At 35.6% G+C, this 14,257-nt stretch overlaps 1 protein-coding gene across 2 annotated transcripts; it reads right to left on the reverse strand.

Annotated features, from left to right (window-relative positions):
* Positions 1-239: 239 nt before the first annotated feature.
* Positions 240-11,193, reverse strand: SKP1 (S-phase kinase associated protein 1). 2 transcript variants are annotated; one of them, XM_015824190.1, is made up of 6 exons: positions 11,053-11,193; positions 9,002-9,098; positions 4,751-4,824; positions 2,862-3,005; positions 2,097-2,237; positions 240-655 (listed from the first exon to the last, which is right to left on the reverse strand). In XM_015824190.1, the coding sequence occupies exons 2-6, from the start codon at positions 9,096-9,098 to the stop codon at positions 620-622; spliced, it is 492 nt and encodes a 163-aa protein (XP_015679676.1). In that variant the 5' UTR covers positions 11,053-11,193; the 3' UTR covers positions 240-619. The 2 variants fall into 2 exon arrangements, with proteins under 2 accessions (XP_015679676.1, XP_015679684.1); XM_015824198.2 differs by lacking the exon at positions 11,053-11,193 and adding an exon at positions 10,914-10,963.
* Between the last annotated feature and the right edge of the window lie 3,064 nt (positions 11,194-14,257).

The following is a 14,257-nucleotide window of genomic DNA, read 5'->3' on the forward strand; positions in this document are numbered from 1 at the left end:
ACCTATTGACAGAAATATTAAGTATTTTAGCCAGAAGAGAGCTTTAACTGCTCAGGCGCTATCAGGGTCACACCTATATTAGATTAGAATGGTAGGTATCAAGCAAAGCTAATTTGCTTTAGTCTTAACAATAATGTCACTACTACAAAAGATGGAAGAATCCCAAAACAATTATTCCAACTTGTTTTTCCAAAACATATTGTGGTTCTTACTCCATGAATAAAAGTAGTCTTCACCGATTCAGTTTCAGAAAACGTTTGCAATTGATTTTATTTACAAGGTCAGAGACTTCTGAATTCTGACATGCTAAGGATTTTAATGTGACAGTGAAACATTCAGAAGCACGGAGGTCTAGTTTGTAGTGCTAATTGCCATACAGAACTTTCACGGAGTTTAGTTTTATTTAGAGAAGAGGGAAAAATAAGGAAATCAGATTACACTGATTAAACCATAAAATTTAAATCTATATTCAAACGTTACACATGCAAAGAGAACACCACCAGACTAGTACAACTTCATTTGCTGCTGCATTTGTCTAATATTAACAATTATAAACAGAGCAGTGCAACTGATATTTGGAACAATCCTTACAGTGTTGTTAGGTATCAGGCACAAAGCTTCACTTCTCTTCACACCATTGGTTTTCTTTGCGTACCTAAAAATAAAGACAAACCTTACAATTACACCTGAAGAGCTATGTCGAATACCTCTTCTAGATATTTATATATATATAATATATCTAGATACATTTACCTGTGAATTAATAGCATCCCTGTGATTCAAATTATTTCCCCATTTCAGGTGTCTTCTAGATATCAAGTAGTATTTAAAAACAAAGTGTACTATTGTGCAAAACTAACATATCTATATTTATGGAAATATAGTTATATTTTAGAACTGACTGCATTCAGCTTAACATGGTAAACTTATTCAAAAGAAAATCAAAGATGAGTAAAAATCTGGGATGAAGAAATGGGTTTTATTAGGTAGAATACTGGTTGCAGGACACTAGCAGTTATTTTCAACATGCTAAATGATCCACTGAAATCAAATGGATAAATGGTAGAACTTGTATCTAAAAATTCTCTTTGCAATCCAACAATTATAGTGATAGAATTAAAAAGAATTTAAAACAATCACACAGTAAGTCCTTCTAATTGGAATCTAACAATAGCAAGACTGAAACTATAGATATATGCTAGGTAACCTAGCACCTGCTAAGTGTTTTTCTCAACAGTGCCACTCAAGAGGCCGTGCATATGGTACTGTAGTCTAAACATCTATATTGTGTTAGGCAACCTACTCTTAACTCATGTTTAATCAGCAATAAATAAAAAATAATAAAATATTTTGCAAGTCATCTCTCCTTTATCTGTTTTTTTTCTTCCTAGCATTTTTCCATAAAATGCTCTCTCTCTCTCTCTCTCTCTCTCTCTCTCTCTCTCTCTCTCTCAATTTGATTTGCGTATGTAAAAAAGCTGTTTTTGTATATACTGTAGTTCTAAGCTCCCTAATGAAGAATAGCAATAGCTTACAAACATACAGTAAGCTAGCTTGCTTGAGACTTCTTTTCCCATACACGAATGATACTGTGTTTTTCTAAAAATAAGACCCAACCGGAAAATAATCTCTCGCATGATTATTCATGACACTCGTAATATAAGCCCCACCCCAAAACTAAACCCCAGTTAAGATTGTCAGCCAGACGGATGCATTTAGTACCGTATTTTCTCCAAAGTAAGACCTAACCGGAAAATAAGCCCTAATGCATCTTTTGGAGCAAAAATTAATATAAGACCCGATCTTATTTTCTGGGAAACAGGGTAGCAAAGTCAGTGAATGGGACAAATTAGAGCAGATTTATTATATTCATCATTTGATTTTAATTATAGGAAGGCTGAATTGCCAAATAAGTATTTGTTGTCTATAAAAACAAATATTTCAGAGTCTTACTGCAACATCAGCTTCACAACAAACTATATATATATTATGCAACAGCTTTACAACAAACTACATATTATGCAATAAAAAGCAACTAATAATTGTAGGATTAAATAGTAAATAGATTTTGTTTTAAGTAAAAGGGCTTGACGTACCTGGGCTTCCTCCTCTTCAGTGAAGTCATTTTTAATATTGAAAGTCTTGCGGATTTCTTCTGGTGTTTTTCCTTTAATCATATTTGCAACAGTCTTGCATGTCACATCCAGTAAGCCTTTGATATCTAAGTAGTTTGCAGCCTTTACAGAAAGCAACAGATTTTAAAGACTCTGCAAATCAGTGCTCCATTAAATAACAGTGCACATTATATTTCTAATAGTAATCATACACAAAAGCAACCAGTGATAACTGAAATGAAGCCTAGTGTAACTATTTTCTTGCTGGATCTAGAAATATTATTGCTAAAGGCCTTTCTTCTATTTGCAGACTTTGTAAGGATTGCTAGTTAAAATTTCACTGTGCTGTTATAAATTCTGTACTTTGGAATACAAATTCCATATGATACAATATATCAAGTTTTCATTGTTCAACTAGTTCTGCTGAGCTTTCAAAAAGCAGCAAGAACTACAAACCAGTAAACATACGTACTTTTTCTTGTTTAAACTTCTGAGATAAACTAAGCAAAATCTCAGCCTTTAATCCTGTAAGCACAGTTAATTAAACATGCTTTCAGTGATTCCATTTACTGAGTTGGCTTGCACTGTCTATCTCTGCATCTTTACAATCGTGATGCTTTGACATTTGATATTTTAGATTTCTAGGCATTTTGCTTATGACATTAAAATACACACGAGCTCTATTATACTCCAACATTTCATTAGTCTGTCAATATCAGTGGAACAGGACATACTAGGCCAACCTACCAGGATGAGTTCAAAGAGAGTTCCTTGGTCTACTTTGAGAAATTCTTGATCCCACACAGGGATATCATCTGTTCGTTTCTCTTTGTTTTCATCATCCTCAGGAGGAGGTGGATCATCTTTATGATGGGTACACCACTGAATCACCTTTGGAAATTGAAATATGTTATGGAAAAACTTTATAGAATTTATTTTGTTTTCTACTGCACTAAACTAGTGTTCTCCTAGCATCCACAAAACTTTTGTATAAACATTGCTTAGCACAGGGGTAGGCAACCTCGGCTCTTTTATGACTCATAGACTTCAATTCCCAGAATTCCTGAGTCAGCACAGCTGACTCAGGAATTCTGGGAGTTGAAGTCCATGAGTCATAAAAGAGCCGAGGTTGCCTACCCCTGGCTTAGCACAATACTGCAAACATGGTTTATGGGTTTAAACAAAAGGCTGTACCCATTTTCAAATTAAGCATGCTCAAGTGCCAATCTTTTAGAGACAGAAAAATAGAAAATATGAATCAGATTTCACATGTTTCTTACATAATTTATTATTCTGAATTCCAGGCATGATTATACTAATATAAAGGATTTAAAGAAAAATAGTCAGAAAAATGATCAACAGAAATATTCCTAACTAAAATACTTTAGTTTAGCTACTTCCTAGAAAAATATTTTCAATAATATAAAAAATAATGCAAATTTCTATTTTGTTATGTCTAAAATAAAGGTAAAGATAAATCCTTTTAACAATTTTGCCAGAATATTGCACTGATATTAAATATATAATCAAATATTTTCTTTTTCTACAACTATTTGAACCATCTTCTGGTACAGAAACATCATGAATACAAAGTACTCTAAAATTAAGTCTAATTTAAAAAGTACAAAGTTAAAAATAAACAATTTGCCTAAAAGTAAACCAAACAGGAATAATCTAATCGGAATAAAAATTGTGTATTTGGGCTATTATCACAAGAAAGTTTTATTTCGTAGTTTTACCATTCTAAAGGGTTCTCAGTATGACAAATACTATGACAAAAATAAGAAACCCCCGAACAACTTAAATTAATATTATTTTTAATCAATGCAAGTGATAGAAGAAATAGCACAGAATGGACAACAAAAATGGTGCATAATGGACAACAAATGCATGCCAGAATGCCTTCATATTTGCACTAATTGCAACTTCCAAAGATTCAAGGTCAACCTTGTGTGAAGTGCACTGCAGTGTTCTATATAACAAATGCTTTAATCACTCTGTATCAACACAAACTTGCATTTTCCAGAAATGGCATAGCTGTTACAATGGCAAAGCTAGACAATAGCATTCTTGACCAGAAAATCGTCCTTCCAGAAGCAACAAGGGATTCAAAAGAACTCTAGAAAAACTAATCCTTTGAAAAGAGTCAACTCCACATGGATGAACAGGCCTAATTTTTGCATTGAGGAATTGTTTAATTATTGATTGACCGAAGTAGTGTAAAGGCATTTGTAATCAATCTTTCAAAATCTAAGTAGCTCACAGAAAATATTCAATAATATACTATTAAACATAAACTTCTCATAAAACACATATATTAAATATTAAGACAATAGTTAGAACTTAAACAATATTAAATACTATAGTCTATTGTTCTATGAAAACAATTATTGCATGAATGCCAATAATAAACTGCATAGTGTGGAAAAACCTCAACCAAAGATGGCCTCATAGCTTTAGCATTTACTATTGTACAGAAATTCAAGATCTTCAGTTAATCATGACATCGTGCACAATGAAATATATTTAATTTTATCCCACCAATCATGTTTTACAATATCACAATAAAAACAGAATTAAAACTATCTACAATCCAAATAACAAAATTATGTATTTTATTAAAATAGAATTATTACCTTTTTTAGTATAGCTGCATTAACATTTGGAAGAGGAACGGGGTCATCATCTCCTTCATCATCCATTCCCAAGTCTAAGAAGGAAAAACAAGTAATGAAAAATATATTAGCAGCCATTTTACTAATAAAATAATTAAGCCAATCTATCATTTTCAAAAAAAAACCTTGCTATTTTTGTGTAGATATGAATAAACGGTTTCTACTATTGCTCCTTAAACATCATCATGGGCCATTATCTAGGCTAGGCATGTTAAATTCATGACGCCGCACAACGTATCGCTTTTTCCCCATTGCCGGCAATGGGGTGGGCGCGGTTTCAGTATGATGCATCCGGCCCATGGGCCGGCAGTTTGACATGCCTGATTCTAGGCCATAAAATATTCATAAAAGCAAATGACTTAAGGACCACACTCACATGGCACCACAAACCACAACCACCACCCCAACCATACACATAGCAACCCCTGCTCAGAACTTGCAACTTACTGGCTTCCTTGTTGACTCTGTTGGAGGCCAGCTGAACTCACAAATCATGGTTAACATGAGATCCTAATTTAAAAACCCACCATCCTCACTTAACAATGGCAATGGTGACTGCCAGGATTGCCATCCCTAAGAAGTGTGGTCATGTGACATCCAATTTACTACTGCATTGTTTAGCAATAGAAATTCCCAATCCCGACTGTTAAGTGAGAACTGTTTATAATTCAAAACATAACCCATATTAAAAAAAATGTTGCACATAAGAAATAAAGCATGATTTTCTCATAACCTTTACTCTTGTATAACTTAATTGCATCATTTTACTTAAAATTAGTTGAAGTTTCTGTGTACCACTGTGCTAAAATATTAAAATTTGAAAAGAGTTGAATGAGAACTATAAAAGTAAGGAATATTTTATTTCAGTCTTCCTAAGCTACTATGATTATTGAAGCACATAACAATATACATTTCATTATGTTCCAAAAAAATGAGATTAAAACAAATATTTCTAGGCTTACACTGAATAGAGCTGCAAGTACATTTTAATCCATTTTAATTGATGGATTTATCTGGTTTAAAGCAGCTGTCTAATACCCTGAAATAGCAGTGAAGAAACATGACCAGAACAAGTGGCATAAATTCAAGTATAGCATAAAAGGAGGACAGCTATATCAAGATGATAATAATAATAATAATAATAATAATAATAATAATAATAATAATAATAATAATAATAATAATAATAATAATAATAATAATAATAATAATAATAATAATAATAAAGTTGGAAGGGACCTTGGAGGTCTCAAGTCCAACCCCCTGCTCAGGCAGGAAACCCTATACCATTTCGGACAAATGGCTGTCCAGTCTCTTCGTAAAAACTTCCAGTGTTGGAGCATTCACCGCTTCTGGAGGCAGGTTGTTCCACTGGTTAATTGTTCTAACTGACAGGAAGTTTCTCCTTAGTTCTAGGTTGCTTCTCTCCTTGATTAGTTTCCATCCGTTGCTTCTTGTACTGCCTTCAGGCGCTTTGGAAAATAGCTTGACTTCCTCTTCTTTGTGGCAGCCCCTGAGATATTGGAACACTGCTATCATGTCCCCCCCCCCCCGTCCTTCTCTTCATTAAACTAGACATACCCAATTCCAGCAACTGTTCCTTATATGTTTTAGCCTTCAGTCCCCTAATCATCTTTGTTGCTCTTCTCTGTACTCTTTCTAGAGTCTCAACATCTTTTTTACATCGTGCTGACCAAAACTGGATGCAGTATTCCAAGTGTGGCCTTACCAAGGCATTGTAAAGTGGTATTAATACTTCACGTGATCTTGATTCTATCCCTCTGTTAATGCAGCCCAGCACTGTGTTGGCTTTTTTGGCAGTACGTCGTGTGACGACCGAGTATAAATTTACTAACAGGTGATCCTGAGGCTCTAGGGAGAGTGTCAATGATAACTCGTTCCATGGGGGATATGATATGGACATATAAACCAAAAAGAACGGATTTACATCTTGGAATGAAAAAAGTGGTAACTTAAAGTAAAACAATCTATCGCGGGTCACAAGTTCAGATAGGTCTAGGTCCTGTATCCTGATACAAACATTTTATATAATGGTAAATATATACATTTAAAAAACCCTCCAATGTTATGCCATGGTCTCTGTATAATTATTTTATGTAGCTGTTCCCTTGTAACTAACCAAAAAGATGTCTAGATTTTTTGAAGAAAACAGCTTTTTAGAAAATGAAGAATAAAATCAAATAATATGGTTCTGTGTTACTTGAAAAAGCGTATTTGGTATATACACTGTAACAGTATACCTCATGCAAAAATTTACCATTTTCAGGAATGGAATATATTTTAAAATAATTTGTATTACAAATGGAGCTACAAGCTGTTCAACTCTAAACAATGTAGTATCACTTTGTTTTCCCCTACTTAGTAAAAATGGGCAGGCAAGAGTAATTAAAATAGAAGAAACCACCAATATAATAAAAAAGAAGTTTACATATTCTAAATGTTGTAATCCACTTTATCAATCAGATATAGCAAATATTAATTGGGAGTGTCATAAAGGGATTGAAAAAGCATACTTTTATCACGCAAAACATCCTTTTCTGAATATATTATTGTTTTATTTCTTTATTCGATGAATTTCCAAACAGACCAATACCTTTCACTCCTTAAATGTTTTCTGCATTATTCAAAATAAAAAAATTACAGAAATAAATTTTAAAAGGTTTCACATTTCCCCTTTCTATTTACTATTACTGGGACAAGCAATCATCTGGATGATTACAACTAGTCCTCAGGTTATGACCATTTTTTCAATGCCATTCAAAGTTATGACAATGTTGTATGGGGGGGACTTATGATGGATCCTTGGAGTTCCAGCCATCATAGGGTTCCCATAGCCACATGATTACAATCTCAGTTCTCAAGACTTGGCTTACAATTAAAACACAGCATGTTGTTGGTCACATGCTCATTTTTTGAGCTCCATGCTGGTTTCCTACAAGCAAAGGCAATGGGGAAGCCATCAGGAAATAGGAAATCATGATTACGTGAGGTCCTCAACAACCTACACAATTCTTGTTTAACAGTGGCTACTAGTACTGCTGGAATTGCCATCATTAAGTGACAGTCATGTGATGTTGTTTTCTATAACCACATTGCTTACAACTGCCATTGTAGCCCAAGGACTATCTATTGAATTTGAGAGAGAATGAAATTTAGAAAGTGACTATAATACAGAATTTGAATACATTACAAACAATCATTTATGGACAGACAAAAAGGCTAAATTTCTGCAAAAATTACTTACTCCTCCAACATTCAAACTGTAAAAGTAGCTTGAAATCAGTGCACTAGATCATAAAAATGTCAAATCCATATTAAAAACACTACATAGTCAAGAGAAAATTCTGGGAAGAAATCTTTAAAGATTTCTAGACTCTTATTCCAAGGTCTATGAACAATCAATTTTAAAAAATAGGTTATGTGGCTAAATTCATCAATTTTTTTAATATACTGACAAGCAGAATTAAGCTTTCATCCTGCAAGGCTTAACTGTTTCCAAAACTTCACATTTTAATTATCTTATGACAGATAATTATGACCCCTTGTAACAGCGTGGTGGTTCAGCAGACAAGACATTGGGCTTGTCTGCTGGAAAAGCTGGCACACCAGGTTCGAGATCCAAGTGCCATACAACGGGGTGAGCTCCATCCTCGCCCCATCTCCTGCCAACCTAGCAACTGGAGAAGCATGTAAATGCAAGTAGATAAATAGGTACCACTTTGGTGGGAAGGTAACGCCATTCTGTGATATCATGCTGGCCACATGACCACGGAAATGTCCTCGGACAGCACTGGCTCAATGGCCTTGAAACGGAATGAGCACCTCCCCCTATAGTCAGCAACAACTAGGGGAGTAAAATCCGCAGGGAGTCCTTTAACCTTTTACTTTTCTATTACCTTTATATTATCACTTCACAAGGCTTAACTGTAATCCAATTGCAAGACATATTAAGAATTCACTATCAGCTCTAAAACAAAAATTAAGACACCCTTACCCATACCTTTGCCAAGAAGCTCTTAGTCTCAGGAAATCCACTTGGCTGTAAAAACCCTCTTAAAAGAAAGACATCCCATGACCCCTAAGACTGATTCAAAGATTAAAATCCAATTTATCAAATTAAAAATGGTTGGTGTGCGGAGAGAGAGAGAGAAACAGAAATACAGAAAGCATTTATCTTTATGATGCCCATACCTTCCAGCATAGTCTTGATTGTTACAGACTGTTTTGCAATTTCAACATCAACTTCAAATATTTCTCCATCGGAGCTCTGCAGTTTAATTGAAGGCATCTATAAATGAATGAAAAAATATTTTATCTATATTTTTATGTATGACATTTGTGGTTTCATTAGCATCTCCTATCAAAAAAGAGACAGTAAACCATATTTAGAAAGCATTTTTTTGTTTTGCAATGCTCAATTTCATCCATCCCTGCATCATCATAATGTGGTCAATAATATTAGCTAAGTAAAGCAAACCATTTAAGGAATGGTTTGTTTAAAATTAATGGCTAAAAAAAAGGCCTGATCAGATTACAACTTACTCTGACTATATTTGCAATGTTGCCGCCTTAAAACTAATCTTTATTATGGAATATTAGTGCATAAGACTAAAATACATGTTTTGATCAAGTATTTCAAGAAGCTTGTTTAATCTTTTTTTACCTTTTAATGTTTCAAAGCAACTTTTTACTTTCCAATATAAAGTGCTGCACACGCCTAATAAAAATTTATCACCAAAAATAATCTAAATCTGACTTGTATTATTCTATTTAAGGCAGTGTATTACATATGCCTGTACCTTGCTTCAAAAGCAGACATTCATTTTACAGAATGAGGTAACTATTTGGGCATTTTGACATGATTCATGGTCACTAACCTAATTCCAATCATGTGGGTTATTTACCAAGCAAGTTTTGAAAATATAATATTGCACTTTCAACAAACTATCTTCACACCATCGTTCTTCACACTACTTGGAAAACAATTACTGTACCATATTGGGAAATGATCAGGCATCACGAAAGAAGCTACATAATCAATATTACCGGTAGTGTTTTTAAGAAGAACCCAAATTATTTTTCAAGGTATAGAACCAGAAATCACTAAATATATGAATCTAGTATCTAAAAAGTACACAATCTACTTTGGATAAGATCAAGCAAAATTCGTAATTTCAGCTGTAGTGACCCCTTAAAACAAAAGTGGATAATAAATATCTTCGTATTCCGTAAGTACTGCATACTACCTTGGAGAGCTCAAGGCACAACGATTATTTCCATGGTATTTTTCATAAGGAAAGTTCCCATTAAAATCATAAGCATTTTTCATAAACAAAATATACCTGTACTGTTAAGCATCAATTGTTAACAATATAAACATTTTAATTGGGCAACACTGAGATCAGGACGAATCTGTTTAGTCAGACAAACAGATCCGTTAAACTGAATGGACACTTTAAATCCTCATTTAAATCCTCTGATTTAGGACATCGTTCAATCCTAAGGCTAGGTTTGCATCCAGCCCTTTTATCACTGTTACTTGCATTTTTTTTCCCAATAAGCTTAAAACTCACCAGATTGTTAATAGAGTTTTTTTTATAAGCCCTTCAGATTAAAAGGCAATCGTGACTAAGCATTAGGGTAGCCTCTGCATAAAACAAGAGAAGGTTAAGTGCCCGGGCTAGCTACGTCAGCCCTATCCTTTATTTCACTCACTACTACGGTATTCTTGCTTCGCTCCGGGCAAAACACTCTCTTCTCCTCTGGAAGTGTGCACGGTTTACAAATTAAAGACGCCCTGCGAAAACTCACGGTCAAGAAACGCAGCACGTATCAACTCCCCCTTTTTTTTAAATAAAAACAAAAAAAAACCAACACCGCTATTTCCTTAACAGGAGGGGAAACAGGATGGGAAAATGCTCCACTGGCTCGGGAGAGGAACATCTGTAAAGGAGTGTGGATTCCTAGAGTCGGTCACCTTCCCTCCCTTCCTCCGTCCGTCTCCAGGACGAGCCGGGCTACTGGAAGAGATGGCGGAGGCGGCCCTTCGGCTGCGCGTCTCCGCACCCCTTTCCGAGGAAAAAGCCGCTCCCTTAGCAACCACCTGCAATAGGTTCTCAAGCCGTCATCCCTGTCCTCCGCTGCGGCCTTACAAGCCTCCTCCTCCTCCTCCTAACTTTGTTCTCGCCCCTCACCATCCGCTGAGGAGGCCCGAACCTCAACCAGGCCTCGGCCTCACTCACCGTGAGGCAGCACAACAGCGGCGGCGGCGGCAGCAACGGTGGCGCCTTTTAGCCTCTCCCCACACAAGACACACCACCCAACTCAAATTAAGGGCGCACTGGAGCGCCTTGCGGCCGCTGCATTTTATAGAGTTGGGGGCGGAGCGGACCCGAACCGAGGGCCCAATCGTTGTCCCCGCCCCCTTCCACTCACGGCGCTGGGTAGGTCGTTTGAGTGCCTGCGCTGGACGACTCAGCAGGCATCGCGCGCGCCCCCTCTCCGCTTCATCATAGTGGACTGCGGAGGGACCGAGAGGGGAATAACCAAATGTATATAAAAAGGAAGAAGGAGACCCTTAAACGTATTTAGATATTTAAGTATCTCGGGGTCCTTCAGGCAGAATCGGAAGTTGCCGGTACGAGCCCGCTCATAAGGGTGGCGACGGTTTTACGTCATAATAGAAAGGACGGTTTCTCGTTTATTCTGAGCGACATACTTATATTCCCTTCTCATTTCCCTGTTGTAGTTGGACAATTACGTAATTCATGTCTGATAATCCTGGGTGCTGTGTGAATCCAGCTCCTTATGGTTATTATTCCGTGGGGTTATTTGCCACACACACAAGATGTTAAGTAATTGATAAAGACAGAGAAATTGAAATAGGAAGAAGATATAAAGCAGTTCATTGCTGCCGAGGAAATTAAATTTACTATGTTACAGTTATATGTGTGTGTCCACAAATTCATCAGACGTTTCAACGAACCCTTGGATTATAAGTGAATCAGTCCAAGTATGTTTTCCACATGTAATCATTGGTAAGAAACTACATCATCCAAACATTGGCACATGCTCTACATCAGTGTTTCTCAACCTTGACAATTTTAAGGCATGTGGACTTCAACTCCCAGAATTCCACAGCCAGCAATGCTGGCTGTGGAATTCTGGGAGTTGAAGTCCACATGCCTTAAAATTGTCAAGGTTGAGAAACACTGCTCTACATCTATTGTTTCATATCAAGTAAGATGTTAGTCGCCATTACCCAGAGCTAGGAGAATTATTCAGGTTGTTTCTTTAGCAAGAATACAAAATTGATGTATTAGTTATTCACCCTCTCCCCCCCCCAAAAAAAGTTTTATTTTAACAGCATAGATGTTTGAAAGAAGCGTAGAAAGGGGCCTGCTTATATAATAGCATTACATTTACTCCTGGCACAATAAAATTTCAAATGGTACATTACGTTTTCTCCTCCTCACCCCCCTCACCCCAATAAATATAATTTTGAGAGGAGCATCTATTGAAAGACTATTTCCAAATCAAGGAGCAGATTCAATTCTCTAATACTAAGCCAGTGTTGTTTGGAATCGGAGGTCTCTTACCACTTAAACCAACGTTTAAATTAGCTCTTAAGCAAAGCAAAAACTACCCCCAAAAACAGTCCTAAACTACCTCAGATGAATGCCATATGATGTTTGATATTGTTTGACAGCAATATCACAATTTATGTCCTTACTACTCCCTCTCACTTTTATACATCAGTCATAAGACAGAAAACCTTTTTGTTCCAAGCTGGAAAATCTCACCTCTGTTGCTTGATAAATATAGTGCATATTAGTGTCATCAAACACCACCTTCTAATATTTGTAGAAGTAGAGTGCTCAATCTTCGAGCATTAAATTTCCTTAGGCATATGGAGTGAACTGCAGCAAAAAGACAAGTCCAGATAGATCTAGAAGTATTATAAACCCAATACAAGGGATAGCAATCGCTGCCAGCCAGTGAAATACTTAGCCCAGATATTGATGAAAATAATCCGATTCCCCCCATCACCAGCACCATCTGGTATAATATAACCCTTGTTTAGCAACTGCCCTGTTTAGCATAAACTGCATTTATGATGATGAAGATAATTTTGCAAGCAATCCTTGGTTCTATGACCTTCGCAGCCCTGTGAAGCAAAGAGAAGTTGAAGTGAGTCCAGAAGCAGTCCCAATTACACTTAGCAACCACTTAACAATTGAGTTGTTAGGTCACTAAACAAGGATTACTTGTAAGTAAAATCGCCTTTGAATTAAGCATGAGCTGAACAATTTATATTGGTATCTCCATGGATTCTCATTGAGTTAGTTTTGTCTTACCACCTTTTTTCAGGATGTTTTCCAAGTTCCTGAACAAACCAACTCTATACGGTACTTCCTAGATGTTTCCTAATTAGCTTTCTAGATAAGCCAAAGTTGGCTAGATACTACCCCCCCAAAAAAAAAATTAAAAGGATTTACCTATGACTTCCTTTCTGGCCATGCTAACTATATTTTCAAAACATGACTCTTTAAAACAAGTTAAGAGTATTAAAACATGTTAAAGGCTAACAGACCTATCATATGAACTTTCATAGATCATAATCAACTTGTTAGGTTTATTAAATACCATTAAATTGCCCACTGTTTTGTGATGTAAATGACTAGGTATGATGTGTTTTCCTATTAGTATGTTAACATAGAAGTATAAAATAGTCCATACTTTATTATGTTCAAGTTATTCTAAACATTTACTACCTGTTTTTTCAGCTGAACAATTTTAAACAATGATTCTTCTGCATAATAGGCTCACAAGACCAGTGAATAGGTCTTTTCTTTTTCAAAAGAACAATTTCAACTTTCTCTTACACTTCCAGAAACCATATTTAACTAAGGACAGTAACTTGCTTAGAAAAATGTCTTAAAAGCAGCCAATTAGACAATGGAAATCCAAGAAGCAGCAGGGTGATTTCCACTTTGAGAAGCTTCTCCAATCATCATGGCATAAGAATTGCAATCATGAAAGTTACTATATTTAAAATTGGGTAACATACTTTACATGGAAACATTTTCTAATAATCTGTGCTTAAATATGGGATCATGTGGAGAAAAGATGATGCAAAATGAAGTTGCAGTATATTATTCAGTTAAAACAGTGCAAGAAAAATGAAATTGTTCAAACTAGTGTTTCATCTGGCTAATTCACAGAAAAACCTGGCCACTTTCAGCTTATTACTTATGGTTTTTTTCTTACCAGTATTTTAGTTGGCATCAACTTTCTATTTGAAGATATTTTTTTTAATATTTGGAGTTAAATTTCTATTTGGAGTTAAATTTCTATTAAAATGAATATTCTAGTAAACTGACACTAGGGGGAAATGAAGAGTAATAATGGTACTGATAGTATTTCTTTATAATAGTTGTCCCTTTT

Source organism: Protobothrops mucrosquamatus, unplaced genomic scaffold (assembly GCF_001527695.2).
Source record: "Protobothrops mucrosquamatus isolate PMUCROS unplaced genomic scaffold, P.Mucros_1.0 scaffold_186, whole genome shotgun sequence".
Lineage (NCBI taxonomy): Eukaryota > Metazoa > Chordata > Lepidosauria > Squamata > Viperidae > Protobothrops > Protobothrops mucrosquamatus.

Coding starts and splice junctions, on each gene's coding strand:
- SKP1 (XM_015824190.1), bottom strand. CDS start 9,098: ATGCCTTCAATTAAACTGCAGAGCTCCGATGGAGAAATATTTGAAGTT. Junction 4,825..9,001: donor AATCAAGACTATGCTGGAAG/GTATGGGCATCA, acceptor TTTCCTTCTTAG/ACTTGGGAATGGATGATGAA. Junction 656..2,096: donor CTGAAGAGGAGGAAGCCCAG/GTACGTCAAGCC, acceptor CTTTATTTTTAG/GTACGCAAAGAAAACCAATG.